Genomic DNA, 16,370 nt, shown 5'->3' with positions numbered 1-16,370 from the left:
GGAAGGCACTAGGTAGCCATGCGCTCCCAGACCATGTGCTCTGTCTTCTGTGCCACCTCCAGCCTCCAATGGGTTTGCAAAGAGAGTAAGAGCTGCCCATGAGCACCCCTCCTGGGAGAAGCTAGACCTGCTGCTGCCCGCTCTGCCACACATGGATCTCTCTCTCCGGCCATGTTGGGGGGACGAAGCAAGGTCTCTCATTGGGCTATGTGAGAACAAATCCACAAAATGCAGCTGATGGCACTGTACTGTTCTGTGTCAATATGTGGAAAGTAACCTACTGAACAGGTGATGTCATTTCTGGTGATGGCAGGGGTGTGGCCTAAAATGCAAATTAATTCCTGACGGGCTTTTCCTTTAAAAAAAAAAAAAGCCCTGGTTACAGTAATCGGGAACAAAAATGAGCCTATATTAAAGGTGACCTTTCCTTAAGTTTGAGTTATTGAATTCCATAGGCCTTTACAGTTACCTTGACATCTCAAAGAAGGCATACATTTCAAGGCTATGTAACGTACAAATAGATTCAGGTGGGTAGTCCTGTTGATCTGAAAAGGAAAGGTCCCCTGTGTAAGCACCAGTCGTCTGCAACTTTGGGTGCTTTCACAACGTTTTCATGGCAGACTTTTTACGGGGTGGTTTGCCATTGCCTTCCCCAGACATCTACACTTTCCCTCCAGCAAGCTGGGGACTCATTTGACCGACCTCGGAAGGATGGAAGGCTGAGTCAACCTGGAGCCGGCTACCTGAAAACCCAGCTTCCGCTAGGGATCGAACTCAGGTCGTGAGCAGAGCTTAGGACTGCAGTACTGCAGCTTTAACACTCTGCGCCACAGGGCTCCACGAAGCAACAGAATAAAGTTGAAGTCCAATGGCACCGTTAAGACCAACCAAGTTTCATTCTGGAAATAAGAATGTATGCATATGCACAAAAGCTTATACCCAGACAGGGCCGGATTAACAATTAGGCCAAGTAGACACTGGTCTATGGGCCCCCATGCCTTTAAGGGCCCCGGGCTGGCTTTCCCTCCCGGTTTTCACCCTCCTTGCAGCCATCCCAGCCTGTGCGCACAGCTAGCAACTGAGCCACTCTTTGCCTGGTGAGGCTGCTGCTAGGGTTTTCACCAAGTTTGCCTCTCTCTGCCTCTCCCCTGCAGCTTTGTCAAAGGGGCTTTTGAGAAGGTACCTGCAGGCTGCAGTGGGGGCTACAGGCAGAGGGGTGGCCATTCCAATTCTAAGATAATTTGCGATGGGGCCCCCGAGATTTTGACTGTCTAGGATCCTCCGCAGGGTTTAATCCAGCACTGTACCCAGAATTAAACTTTCTTGGTCTTAAAGTTGCCACTGGACTCATAACAAATGTATTGAAATATACCCAGTTAAAGACCAGACCAGAATGATACTAACACAATATAGCTTGATGCATTATCTACAGATAAAATGCCTGCAGTGCCAAGATAGGATTCCAGAACTAATTGGTTCCAGGGGACAGCGGCTGCAACCTAATCCCAGCAGTTACTATCTAAGTTTCAAGCATGTCATAGTGACTCACTCTACCAGAGTCTCTAATATTTCACCAGATGAAACTGCCCTATAAAATCTGGGACCTTCTGCATGCCAAGCAACTGCTCAGACACTGAGGCGCGGCCTTACCCACAATGAAGATAGTGACAACTTTGTCCCTAAAGGATCATTAGACCTCCCCTCTATTGCCACACATTGCTGAAGGCTGCATTCCATGTACTGTATTCATTCACTGCACCATAATCTTTCCTTAGTAGATTTAACACCCAGTATGTTTTAATGAGCATGACCCAGATGTCCCAGGCTAGCCCGATCCCATCAGATCTCGGAAGCTAAGCAGAATCAGTACTTGGATGGGAGACCACCAAGGAAATTCAGGACATCAGGGTTGTGGCCTGATATGCAAATGAGTTCCCGCTGAGCTGTTTCTACAAAAAACAATGGTGTGAAACAATGGTGATGTCATGGGGTGTGGCCTAATATGCAAATGAGTTCCTGCTGGTCTTTTTCAACAAGAAAGCCCTGTGTGAAATAATGGTGATGTCATGGGGTATGGCCTAATATGCATATGAGTTCTTGCTGGGCTTTTTTTGCAGAAAAAGCCCTGCTGAAAGGTTATGTCGATCAATCTCTCAGATACAGAACTAGTCTGAAGTCTACTTAAGTCTGAAACTGGTTATAGCAGTACATTGGAAGAAGATGGATCCCCCCATTAATGAATGGGTCAATTAAACCCGGCATATTGCTTTATGGACAAAGTACTTATCAAAAAACTCAAAGGAGTAATTTTCAAGCAGTTGACAAGTTTAACCAACACTGGATAAAAGCCCTGGATAAAAGATAAAAACACTGAAAAAGCACAGCAGGAACTCACCTACATATTGGGCCATACCCCCTGACACCAAGCCAGCCAGAACTGTGTTCCTGTGCTTTCCTGCTCAAAAAAAGCCCTGCTTGTATTTTGGAATGAAAAAAAAAATCAGCGACAGGATTTCTCTGATTCCTTTCTATGAACCTCTGAAGTATTTTTTTCATTTTCATTTATTTATTTGTGTATTTATTTGTTTTCATTTTTTTTCCGAACAAATGCCGTTCTTTTAAGATAAAATACTGCATAAAATAAATACACACTTTGGCATTTCCCTCTTCCCCCTTTGGCTTTTCACAGACCAGAATGTTCAAAGTTTTTCTCCAGGGTCCCCACCGGGTCATGCCCCATGACCCCTACCCTCTTCACAGGGCCTGTTTCCCATGAGCTGCAGATGCTCCTGTTTTGCCACCCCCTGAGAGGACGTGGCTCCTTCTGCCCTTCTATGACTGACCCCCTCATTGGGTCAGAGTTTCCTCCCAGACAGAGACAGGGCCCTGTGATCATGGGGGCAAGAGCTGAGGCAGAATGCCCGGCAAAGACCTCTGTGTCTCTTCAGCTGCTTCCCCCTGTCCTCTGGCTCCAACAGGCCTGAGAGCAAATGAGCTGTAGAAAATATCAGCAGGATGGTGCAGTCATATGCCCCCCTCTGTCTCCCATAATGGCAATCTCACTTTTCCCTCCACTCCGGTCTCAGAGAAAAATCCAGGACTGAAAAACCATGCACAATAAGAACATGAGAAGCCATGTTGGATTAGGCCAGTGTCCCATCCAGTCCAACACTCTGTGTCACACAGTGGCCAAAAAACCCAAGTGCCATCAGGAGGTTCACCAGTGGGGCCAGGTCACTAGAAGCCCTCCCACTGTGCCCCCCCCCCCCCCGCAAGCACCAAGAATACAGAGAATCACTGCCCCAGACAGAGAGTTCCAGCAATATGCTGTGGCTAATAGCCACTGATGGACCTCTGCTCCATTTGCTTATCCATTCCCCTCTTGAAGCTGTCTATGCTTGTAGCCACCACCTTCTGTGGTAGTGAATTCCAACAGTTGAATCAGCTGCTGGCACTTCCATTCTGAAAAGGCTTGTCCAGATGAAAAGGCAGCGCATTTCCCAAACACATTGTCACTTTTGTATTATCTATTAGATTTTTCTGATCATGAGGTGGTATTAGGGTCGCCTATCCCCAGTTGGGGGCATGGCATTCCCCAGTTTGGAGCCCTCCCCCTGCTTCAGCCCGCGTGTGAGCTGCCATTTTGATGACGTCACTTCTGGGTGACGTCATTTCATTGCACACACATGAATGTCCCCTGCTGGGGCTTGAAGAGGACTTGGCAACCCTAGACAGCGCCCACTGGGGGGCAGGGGATCCCTCAAATCCAAAGGGGGTCTGGCAACCTTTGCCAGTAATGAGCCCTCAGATTCAGTGCCATGACTGTCCATATGTAGGTCAGTCTCTGTCCTTTGCAATCTGGAGTGTGCCAGTACCACGAAAACTTGCTGTGGGTGCTTGGATGGTGGGAAATCAGAATGCTAATGCATTTGTGAGCCAATAACACAAGTCTGTTGGGTTCCCTAACTGAATTGACCTGGGCTTTTTCCCCCTGAAAACTGCAATTCCAGTGAAACTCACATGCACCTTATAACAATCCCCACATACAAATATTTTGGCTAGGGCCCTGGACACTCATGCCGGTGGAGTAGGGCTGCCAATCTCCAGGTGGGGGCAGGGGATCCCCCGGTTTGGAGGCCCCCCCCCCCGCTTCAGGGTCCTCAGAAAACGGGGGGAGAGAAATGTCTGCTGGGAACTCTATTATTCCCTATGGAGATTTATTCCCATAGAAAATCATGGAGAATTGATCCACGGGTATCTGGGGCTCTGGAGGGGCTGTTTTTTAGGGTAGAGGCAACAAATTTTCAGTATAGCATCTCGTGCCTCTCCCCAAAATACCCCCCAAGTTTCAAAAGGATTGGACCAGGGGGTCCAATTCTATGAGCCCCAAAAGAAGGTGCCCTTATCCATTATTTCCTATGGAAGGAAGGAATTGAAAAGGTGTGCCGTCCCTTTAAATGTGATGGCCAGAACTCCCTTTGGAGTTCAATTATGCTTGTCACAGCCTTGATCTTGGCTCCACCCCTAATTTCTCCTGGCTCCACCCCCAAAGTTCCCAGATATTTCTTGAATTGGACTTGGCAACCCTACAATGGAGTCAAGCTATAAAGGGGGAAGGGAGAGAAAGAAGGCAAGATTCGAGTCCAGTAGCATCTTAAACATTGACAAAATTTCCAGGGTATAAGCTTCAGAGACTCAAAGTCCTGGTCCCAACCTGGTGGAATTCTCTGCCATATAACATCAGGGCAATTCTGCAGGGCCTGTAAGGCAGAGATGTTCCGTCAGGCTTTCGGTCGAGGGCAGTGACGGTTTACCTCACAGCGGGCACCCTTCCCTTGCTCTCCATTCCCTGGACTGATCCAATTCCTCTCCTCCACATCCACGAGGTGCCCACATGCTGGAAATAGGAGGGAACGGCAAATTTCGCCACTTGATTTTAAATTAACGTACAACATGCCTTGATCCTGTTTGTATGGTTTATTGCTTTTATAACACTGTACATTGTCCAGAGCCCCATAATTGTGGGAATTAGGTGATTCATAAAGATACCAAATAAATAAATAAAGCTCCCTTCATCTGATACCAAGCTTTGACTCTCCAAATCTTACACCTCGAAAACCTTGCAGGTCTTTAAGATTCTACTGGACTTGAACTTTACTTGTCTATGGTAAACCAACATGGACACTGACCTGAGACTGTTAGTGGGAAGCATACAGGAATACGTGAGAACGTAAAGTGCTGATTTACACATCACAAAGCCCCCCGTCAACAGATACGCGCCTGGCCTCCTGTGCTGAGAACTCAGTTCCCAGGTCCACAGAAGCTCATTTCAGATTGTGGTGCATGAGGAGAAAAAAAGTCTTTTTTTGGAGGCCCCCAACCTGCTAGCACAGTGCTGATCAGTGGGGAATCCCCACCATTGGCGTCCGACGTGACTGATGCAATGACGTCAGATTAGGGCTGCCAAGCCCCCAGTCCGGATGGGGATTCCCCTGCCTGGGAGGTTCCCAACCCACCAGTCCACATTAGGCCAGCAGGGGGAACCTCCCCCGACGTTGCTGGCGCAATGACATCACCTGGAAGTTACGTCATTGAGCCGGAGACACAGTCTGCCGGCCGCTCTAGATGTTTCTGGGGAAAACTCTATGGTTTTCCCAGACACTCAAAGCCATTTGGGAGGGAAAACTCTATGATACCATAGAGATTCCCCCTCCCAAATGGCTAGAGCGTCCAGGAAACCCATAGAGTTTCCCCAGAAATGCCTTGAGTGGCCGTGTGCAACATTGCCGGAATGATGATGTCACTTCCGGGTGACCTTATTGTGTCGCACGCGTGCTTTGCGCACATGAAAGTCCCCCACTGGGGAACGCAGGGGACTTGGCAACCTTACATCAGATTTAGGGTTTCCAGGTCCTACCTGACTCCTGGCGGAGGATGTCTCTCATGTACATTTTGTGCGTGTTTCTTATTTCATTGCCACAAGATACAAGAATAGACAGTTTCAAGAGGGGATTGGATAAATATATGGAGCAGAACTCTGTCTGAGGCAGTGATGCTCTGTATTCTTGATGCTGGGGGGGCAACAGTGGGAGGGCTTCTAGTGTCCTGGCCCCACTGATGGACCTCCTGATGGCACCTGGGTTTTTTTGGCCACTGTGTGACAATGTTGAACTGGATGGGCCATTGGCATGATTCAAAATGGCTTCTCTTATGTTCTTATGTGTGGTGTGATGACATCACCCGGAAGTGCCATCATCCTGCCGGGCATGTCCTGTGTGCAACATGCCTGGCGTGATGACATCACTTCTGGGTGCTGTCATCACTCCATGCATGCAAAGTGTGCACGAGGAATATCCTCCACCGGGAGCGAGGTAAGACCTGGTCACCCTAAATCTGACATACCATGATTCCTTGTTGAATGTTTCTATGCTTACTCATTTCAAATTGGGGTTCAAAATGTGCCCCGGAGGATCAGAAAGCTCAAACTTTTGTTATCCACCCTGTTTACTGGTCAACAAAACGGAGACATTGAGCTCCAACATACCCTACTCAGCACAATGTTTATCTCACAATGTAGGCTGAGCTAAGAAACCCACACAAGGAACGGAATGTCAGCTTGTGGGAGTTGCGCTGCTCCTTCTCGCACTTGACTGAGCCTTGGTGGGAGGGAGGGAAGGGAATGAGCAGCCACAGTTAGGAACAGAAGGCTCAGAGACTGGCGTTCTACAGATGCAGCTAAGCAACCCCCAAATCTCTCTCCCATTGTTGTTCCCAACAGACGCCTCCATTCGCTTACCTTGCCTTCGCATTTCTTGTGGCTTGCCACTTTGCACACTGCAAGAATTAAAAAAGAAGAGATATTTTCAGAACTAGATTCTGTAACTGTATGGCCGGACTCCCTTGAACATAGGGCTGCCGGACCGGGCAGGGGTTCTCTTGCCTTGGAAGTTCTCAACCCACTAGCCCACATTGGGACGGCAGGGGGATCCTCCCCCGACATCGCTGGCGTGATGACATCACTCGGAAGTGACGTCATCGCACTGTTGACATTGTGCACCAGCCGTTCTAGGAACATCTGGGAAAACTCATACCATAGAGTTTTCCTCCCAAATTGCTAGAACGTTCGGGAAAACCATAGAGTTTTCCCAGATGCTCCTAGAATGGCCAGTGTGCAATGTCAACAGCGCGATGATGTCACTTCTGAGTGATGTCATCACACCATGCACACTTCACGGAGGCAGCTGGGGACTTGGCAATCCTACTTGAACATTTCCATCACTGTTAAATGTACAAAACCAGAGCACACTGAAAAGCATGGTGTGTCTGTTCTGGGTCTGTCAGATCTAGCCACAGTGACCCATGGCAAAACTTGTCAACCTCTAGGATTGCCGGCCTCCAGGTGGGGCCTGGAGATCTCCCGCTTTTACAATTGATCTCCAGCTGGCAGAGATCAGCTTCCCCGGAGAAAATGGCTGCTACTAAGGGTGGACCAATTTCCCACTCACCTTATGTTGCTCTCACATTCCTCTTCTCAGCGGGGCTTCCTTCTGATTTCACACTATCTGCCACAGGGCTGCAGCTAGCATTGGCTTTTTCGTGCGGCAAACAGAAACCTCTAAAAACCAGTTTCTGTTTGTGGCGCGAAAAAGCCTACGCTAGCTGCAGCCCCGGGGCCGATAGTATGAAACCGGAAGGAAGTCCCGCTGAGAAGAGAAACATGAGAGCGGTGTAAGGTGAGTGGGAAATCAGTCTGGACTCTGTGGCATTGTACCATGCTCAGTCTCCTCCCCACACCAAACCCCCTCCCTGCCTGGATTCACCCCCAATGTCTCCAGGTATTTTCCAACGCAGACCTAGCAACAAATACTCCCTCTAAGCTGTAGAGTCTCGTGAGCAAAAATTCTACTTTGTGAGCTACTGGCATTAAAGTTGTGAGCTACTGCATAAATTAGCTTGTCCTGGGGCCATTTTTTCCTGAGCTGAGGCAAAAATATGTGAGTTGGAAGCTAAAAAGCTGTGAGCTAGCTCACACTAACTCAACTTAGAGGGAACACTGTTAGCAGCCCTACCAACCTCCAGGTGGTGGCTAGAGATCTCCCTGAATTCAACTGATCTCCAGGCTAAGGAGGTCAGTTCCCCTGGAGAAAATGGGTGCTTTGGAAGGCATGATACCCTGCTGAGGCCCCTCCCCTCCCCAAACCCTGTCCTCCCCAGCCTCTACCCCCCCCCCAAATCTTCAGGAATTTCCCAGCCCAGAGCTGGCAGCCATGCCTTAGCTATAGCTAGAATAGACTGTTGCAATGCACTCGACTTGGGGCCACCCTTAGGGCTGACAGGACCCCTTGTCACTCTGGTGGGGTAATTGGGGGGCATTTTGGGGGTGGGTGACGAACTTGTGCAGGGGACACTCTGGGTTATGGTAAAACTGTGCATAAACCATAGAGTTTGCCCCAAAAAACAGAGTGTCCCCCATGCAATGTCCTTGAAGCGATGATGTCACTTCCAGACGATGTCATCATGTCAGGGACATTGCCCTGTTTAGGGGCAGGGTTTCCCCCACCAATCAGCTAGTCCACAGCAAGGAGAAGTCATCAAAACTGGAAGATCCCCCGCATGGACCTAGGGGCTGGCAACCATAGGTACCCTTGAAAAGTGCTGAGAAGCTGCGGCTAGTAGGGAATGCTGTGGCTAGGCTACTAATTGGAACAGGTATCAGGGACATGTAACCCCAATAGTAAAGCAATTACACTGACTTTTGATCAGCTCCTGAGCCAGGCCCGTAGCTACAGTGGGGCCCAGGTGGGGCTAGGCCCATCCTTTCAACTCCCACTTCCAACTGTATGGCCCCTCCATTGGAGGCCCCCCAATCTGTCCCCTTTGCTCAACGCCACTCTGAACAAGTAGTAGCATTGCTGCTGGTCTTTTTGCTTTTTTCTCTCTCCTTCCCTAACAGCATGCAGAACAAAGGGTGGGGGAGAGACAAGAGGTCTCTGTCTCTCTGAGAGAGGGGCACATAAGAAAGGGGTGGGGGGAGCAGAGCTGCTGTGACTGCCCAGGCAAAGGGCACTTAGCTTGTGGAACTCAAGACAGCTTACAGTGCTGAGAGCCCAGGGCTGCCACACCGGGGGGCCTCCCCCCCCCCCAACAAATGCTGCTGTGAGCCCCACCAAACATGAAATCCTGGCTACGGCCCTGTCCTGAGCCCAATTCAAGGTGTTGCTTTTGTCCTTTAAAGTCCTGCATCACTTGGGACTAGGGTACCTAAAGGACCGTCTTCTCCCATATGCTATTGTCAATGAATTAAGGTCACAAGTAGAGAGGCCCTCCAGACTATCCCACCAATCCAAAAAGCTTGTTTGGTGGGTACATGAGAGAGGGCCTTTTCTGTGGTGGCCCCATGATTATGGAATGACCTCCCCAGAGAGGCATGCTCATCCCACTTACTTTTGATTTTTAGAGGGACGCTCAAGATGGCTTTATTTATAACTGTGTTATAAATAAATTACTTCAATAAGGACCCAGTAATTCTTTAATTGTTGGAGAAAAGTCGCAGTGCAGAATGTTTGAATCAGTGGAAGGACTATCTGGGGAGGGGAGGGCACACATTTTTGGAAGGCCTGGCCGACAGCCTCTTGTTGCTCTGCCAGGGGAAGAAGGGAAAGGCAGAAAGGAATGCAGCGGAAGATTCCATACCTTTGCAGACAAGGCCCTGGGCCTCGATGGATTCTCTGCACACCATGCATGCCTTTTTCTTCTTCTTGAATACCTTCTCTTTGAAGCTGTGTGGCTCAGACACCTTCCCAGGCTGAAATGACAAACAAAGGCAGGATTTGGTATGGGAGCTTAGGTAAGCTTGACTAGATAAATGGAGATGTGGATACCCATTGGTGAAGCAGTGTGCTTATTAGGCTTTATAGGGTTCCCAACCTGAGTTGTGCCTGGAGATATCTCGCTATTACAACTTATCTGCAGACGACGGAGATCAGTTTTCCAGGAGAAAATGGAGGCCTTGGAGGATGGACTCTGTGGCATTGTGCCCTGCCGATGTCCCTCCCCTCCCCAAACTCCATCCTCCACAGGTTCCACCCCCCCCACCCCCCAATCTCCAGCTATTTCCCCACACAGAGCTGGAAGCCCTATGTAACAATTTGTTCATCCCGCAGGTTATAGCAACCTGAGATGGTCCGTCCCCATGATGAGACACATACACACCCCAAGTTGTGCCCAGTTTGCATGGAACTTCTGTAGGGTTGCCAAGTCCAACTCAGTAAATATCTGGGGACTTTGGGGATGGAGCCAGGAGACTTTCCCATTCCCTAAAATAAATAAATATACAGCAGTGCAGTTCCCCTGAATACAGTTTTCACTCCCTCAACCCCCAGCAGCTAAACTTCCACTAAATGAAAGTGAACTATCCCTGCAACTTATTTGCATAATAAACCCCCCACAATTTGTCATCATGTGAGAATCGTGACTTGGAGGACCTGGAAAAATATGCCTGAAGCATGCCTTTTTGGACTATGCCCAAGGGTGCTGGGAAGAACCAAACACAAAAATCCATTAGCTCATTGGGGAAGCGGGTGGGGTGGGGGGGAATAGCTTACATGAAATATTGGTCACATATACAGAACTACACTGAGCATTCCTCTGTGAGATAAAGACCCAGCAGTATAGACAGCAAGAATGTGCACACTAAGGACTCAGCAGATAAATCTTGGAATGGTGGCCGTTGGGTTCAAAGTTCAATGTTCTGTTGGAAGGACTATGTTCATTTGGAGTATATTATCTCATGGATAAACGAAAAGATAGCTGCTATTTTTAACATAATGAAGGGGAGGGGGAATATATGCATTCCACCCCAAAGAAAAAGAAGAGTTGGGCTTTATACTCCATTGTTCTCTACCCAAAGGAGTCTTGAAGTGGCTTATAGCCACCTCCCCACAACAGCCACTTTGTGAAACAGGTGGGGTTGAGGGAGTTTAGAGAGAACTGTGACTGGCCCAAGGTCACCCAGCAGGCTTCATGTGGAGGAGAAGTGGGCAATCAAGCTCGGTTCTTCAGATTCAAGTTCTCTGCTCTTAACCACTATGCTATACTGGCTCTCTAGGGATTCTCCACTGAACCCTCTACTAGCCACTCAATGTAGTGAAGTGGCTAGAAGAATGTTAGACGAGGATCCATGTTTGAATCCACGGTGCAGCCATGAAGCTTGTCTAGACGTAGGGTTGCCTGCTTCCAGATAGGGCCTGGAGATCTCCCTCTTTTACAACTGCTTTCCTGCTGGCAGAGATCAGCTCCCCTGGAGAAAATGGCTGCTTTGAAGCATGGACTCTATGGCCTTGTACCATGGTGAGACCCCTCCCCTTCCCAAACCCCACTATCTCCCAGATCCACCCCCAAAGTCTCCAGGTATTTTCCAACACAGACCTGGCAACCCTATGCCTAGTGGCCTTGGGATAGTCAACAACCATAAGAATTACCAGTCCTCATTTGGGGCAGGTCATCACAAGAGCAGAACTCCAAAACCTCTACATTTTATTGTGCTTTCTTTCTTTCTCCCCACCCCTCCCAAATACTTGCTTCTGGGCTCCATTGTTCAACCTTCCCGTGAGGATTTTGTTAAACTCTAAGATTTGACAAACTTTCTAATATTTCCCCCCACAAAAAAGGAGGAAATAACCAAGACACATAAAGCAGACAGATGGAAATCTTCATCGAGCCACTGTGGCCACATAGGAGAAAGTAATTTTAAAAGTATGACGGGAGTAAGGTTTTATTATGACAGTTATAATTCAAGACGCATTTTAAGGTAGATGCTGAGCTGATATAATTTAGTCCACCTTCCGGTGATGTCAGAGGTGTGTGGCGTATGCAAATGAGTGATTCAAACGAGTTGTGCTAATGAGCTTCAGCACCTTTTTTTCTACGAAATGACCCCTGAGAATTGGAAACTTGGGGTAGTTTTTAGGGAAGACGGATTTTGGAACCAATTTCATATTTCCACCCCCAAACAACTATTTCGGAAACATGACATATACACAGTGCTAGCAACATGTTCTTGGAAAGCTTGGCCTTAGTTTCATTAATTTTTTGGAACGCCAACATAAAACAAACAACAACAATCAGAAGTAACACATACAATTTGTCTTTCCAGTTAAACGGGGGGCTAGCAGCCAAACGAATGAGAGAAGCAACATGTGTTGAAGACTGAGATTTATTTTTAAAAATATTAGTAATGCATATCACAAAAAGATAAAACTGCTTTTACACGCAAACACTATCCATCAGAGCCCTCCAGCCCACAGATGAGAGACTGTACAAATGACCTTTCCTAGAACCCCACCACCACCACACACACACAAAAAAATCTCCCAGTCTCCCTAGCCTGGATTCTGGGGACACGAAGCTTGGATTATCCAGAAATGGAACAGCTGTACTGCCGGAAATGGAGCCACATTCCAACCATGCAAATGGGGTGGGGGAGGTATGGAATGTTGCAGCACGTTACCATCTGAGCCTCCTTCCCTCCTGCCCCACACGTCTCTCCAATCTGTGCGGAGAAATAAGTGGGGAGGGGGCTGCCTTATGGGATACCAGATCCCCAACCATTCCGCCAGACTTTAAAAGAGGTATGTGAAGAGGCAAAGTATCATAAAACCCCATTTCAGACTGGGAGACAGAAAGACACAACGATTTTAATTTTCTTGAGAATCACACCCGTTTAAGCGGAGCCCACGTTAGCAAGGACAATAATACGGACAAGATGCTGGGGCCTACAGAAAATATTCTAGGCTGGTATTTCACCAAATTTTTGAAGGGGAACCCACTCTGGGGGACCTGCTTGCAAAGTAATTCCTCACTCTTGCTTTTCTCCCCAAAATAAAACATGAGACTCTCAAAATCGGTTAATGCTTGGATGGGTTTGTGTTTTGTATTTCATTTTTAGCATTAATAAATATATTCAGTTTTTTGGGGGAGCCGGAATGCACAGGAATGCAGTTCCAGCTGGCTTGGTGTCAGGCGTGTGGCCTACTATGCAAATGAGTTCCTGCTGGGCTTTTTCTGCAAAAAACCCTTTGTGAAACAATGGTGACATCATGGGGTGTGGCCTACTATGCAAATGAGTTCCTGCTGGGCTTTTTCCACAAAAAAAGCCCTGTATAGCATTAACAGGCAATCAGCTGTATCTCATAGCCATTTTGTACATTCTGCCGGAGAAGCCAAATATGCAAATCATTCCCCTGGTGTCTTCTTTATGGAGAACCAGTATACTATAATAGAAGATGATGAAGAATAAGATGAAAAAGCAGATGATGAAGAAGAAGAAGATGATGTTGAAGATTTATACTCCACCCTCACTACCCAAAGGGGTCTCGGAGCAGCTTACAATCTCCTTTCCCTTCCCCACAACAGACACCCTGTGAGGTAGGTGGGGCTGAGAGAGCTCTGACAGAAACTACTCCTGAGAGGAACAGCTCTGCAAGATCTTGTGACTGACCCCAGGTCACATCAGCAGGTGCATGTGAAGGAATGGGGAATCAAACCGGGTCTCCCAGATAATAGTCCACGCACTTAACCACTATTACACTAAACTGGCTCTCAGGAGTTTCAGGTTAGGATCTGGGAGACTTGAGTTCGAATTCCCACCCAGACACAAAAGTTCATTGAGTGACTTTGGGCCAGTAATTCTTTCTCAGCCTATCCTGCCTTACAAGGTTGTTGTGAAGGTAAAAAAAAAAGGAAGGGAGAACGATGTACACTGCTCTTACAGGGTTAGATAGATTCATGGAAGACAGATCCATCAATAGATGCTAGCTGTGGTGAGTAAAGAGATTCTCCATATGCAGAGGCAGTAAATCTCTGAATACCAGCACTGAGAGGCCATCAGGGAAGGGTCTCAGCTTTTATGCCTTGCTTGTTTAGCCCTCCAAAGTAACTGGTTGGCCAATGTGTGAAACAGGATGCTGGATTATATAGACCTCTATACCGATCCATCAGGGCTTTATTTATGTTCTTTTGTAGTAAGGGTGGCATAAAAATGTAGCAGGTAGAATAGATCCTGAGCCCTCACCCACCTCTGTAATGGTACAGGCCAGGTACAGAGCCTTCCCCCCCCCCCCTCAAGATCTAGACTGATCACTATTATGGAAACTTGAAGGACTGTAGCTCAGTGGTAGAGCATCTGCTTGGCGCGTAGAAGGTCCCAGGTTCAATCCCTGGCATCTTCAGTTAAAAGAGAAGGTAATGGGTGGTGTGAAAGTCTCGGCCTGAGGCCCAGGAAAGCCTCTAGCAGTCTCGACGGACCTCAACGAACAGATTGTCTGATTCAATATAAGGCAGCCCTGTGTGCTCCACGTGCGAATCTCAGGAGCAGAATTGATTGTACAAGGCAAACATTTATGTTGCAGACTGCAGAATTTGTAAATGGGAGTGGGAAGAAGGGAGGCAAGACCCACAGCCCTGCTTAAATGAGGCCTGAACAATTAGGAACTGGTAAAGATGCAAACGAAGGAGGAGGGTTTCTTGGGACATGTAGTTCTTTCCTGGAGAGGCAGGGAATGAGAGATGCTCTGTTTCAAAGTATGTGTGTATAAGCCCTACTGAATGCACCATTCACACTGGGCCCGGCCTTGCGGCCCTCTCTATAAATAGCTATGAATCATGGGCTTTGTGCGCTGGGCTCTCGCTGCAAAAACAAGTTATCTGTTTAAAAGGGCAAGAAGCAGGAGCCGCTGGCCCTGGCAGGAGGCCGGGAGAGGGCAGGGCAGCTGCCCAGCAAGGGGCAGCTTTTGAAGCTCCGGTGGGGAAGCCGTCCTTGCAAACACGCCTCTCTTTTCTCTGAGGTACAGAGAGAAACGGACAGCGCTTGTACCAAGCAGGGAGTGCGGGGCTTCTGCCCAAAAGCATGTGACGATTGATCCAAGAATCGAGGGATTCTGGATCTCTGGGCACCGCTGCCAGATGCTTCTTCTCTGCTGTCTGCCAATCTAGAGGGGAGCATGGATAGCCTTGATCAGCAGGAAAACCTTTAGTTCAAACTGAGCAAGAGCTTGGAGAGGCAATAAAACTACTCAAGATGGACTGATAGATCAGGCGTCCCCAAACAGAGATGCCAGAGACTGAACCTGGGGCCTTCTATACAGCATGTGCAGAAGATACTTCACCACTGAGCCATAATTTCATAGAATCATAGAGTTGGAAGGGACCTGCAGGGTGATCTAGTCCCACAATCTGCCCAATGCAGGGACTTCACAAATACCTCACCCCACACACACCCTTCCTGCCCTCCTTCTCATGATCTGCCTAATTCACAGAATCAGCATCGCTGTCAGATGGCCATTTAGTCTCTGCTTAAAGACCTCCATGGAAGGAGAGCCCTCCACCTCCTGAGGAAGCCTGTTCCACTGAGGAACTGATCTAACTGTCAGGAAGTTCTCCTTAATGTTGAGCTGGAAACTCTTCTGATTTAATTTCAACCCATTAGTTCCGGCCTGACCTTCTGGGGCAACAGAAAACAACTCTGCACCATCTATGACAGCTGTTCAAGTACTTGAAGATGGCGATCATATGACCTCTCAATCATCTCCTCTCCAGGTTAAACATACTCAGTTCCAACCTTTCCTCACAGGATTTTTTTCCTCATAGGACTTTATTAAATTCCTTTAATGAAGCCAATTTGTCTTTCCAGGCCAGTCCTGTCTATTCTGACTGCCAGCAGCTTTGCAGGGTCTCAGACAGAGGTCTTTCCCATCGCCGCCCACTTTTAACCAGAGAGACCAGGGATTGAACTGGCAACCTTCTGGATGCAAAGCAGAGGCTCTGCCACTGAGCCATGCCACCTCCCCCTTGTAAACATGACGCAGGAAGCCGCATGGGTACAGCATCGGGCTTTGCAGAGACAGCCTGAGAAATACTTCTCAGGTGAGCTCCCAGCCCCTAGCATTGGAGAAGACTTGGCTTCTTTTTCTTTCTACAGTGATCTGGTGAGGAATCTACAAAGAGAAATTTTATATCTATAATACGGTGAGAGAGAAAGATCCTAAACACGTCACCTCTGCAACCGCAGGTCAAATTCCTAGCATGCCACCATCCCTTACCAAGCATCCTGAACTCCAGGCCAGTCTGGTAAGGAAAGTCTGTGGGGCTGGTCCAGGCCAGAGCCTCTGTCAGTGGGCGAAGAGTTTAACCAAGGCAAGAAGCCAGCGGGGCAGCGGTTCTTTCATAACCAGAGCCCACGAGGTGCTGTGCCATAGATCTTATTCCCTCCCTGCTCTCAGTCAGTCCAGAACAACATGTTTACTCACATGGCTTGGTCACATTGCAGCACAATGAGTGCCCGCTATTGTGTGACCAGCAGAGATGTTTCCCTT

At 48.2% G+C, this 16,370-nt stretch overlaps 1 protein-coding gene across 2 annotated transcripts in view; it reads right to left on the bottom strand.

Annotated features, from left to right (window-relative positions):
• Positions 1 to 16,370, bottom strand: part of TNS2 (tensin 2) — a 175,557-nt gene that overhangs the window by 94,161 nt on the left and 65,026 nt on the right. For both annotated transcript variants that reach the window (XM_060252420.1, XM_060252421.1), the window contains exons 2-3: positions 9,694 to 9,805; positions 6,797 to 6,834 (exon numbers count right to left, since the gene is read on the bottom strand). In XM_060252420.1, the coding sequence (XP_060108403.1) occupies positions 6,797 to 6,834; positions 9,694 to 9,805 (150 nt within the window). The remainder of the gene's footprint in view (positions 1 to 6,796; positions 6,835 to 9,693; positions 9,806 to 16,370) is intronic.

The sequence above is a fragment of the Heteronotia binoei genome, chromosome 13, assembly GCF_032191835.1.
Source record: "Heteronotia binoei isolate CCM8104 ecotype False Entrance Well chromosome 13, APGP_CSIRO_Hbin_v1, whole genome shotgun sequence".
NCBI lineage: Eukaryota > Metazoa > Chordata > Lepidosauria > Squamata > Gekkonidae > Heteronotia > Heteronotia binoei.
Note: the sequence above shows the minus strand (reverse complement) of the source record. Positions and strands in the feature narration are given on the sequence as shown.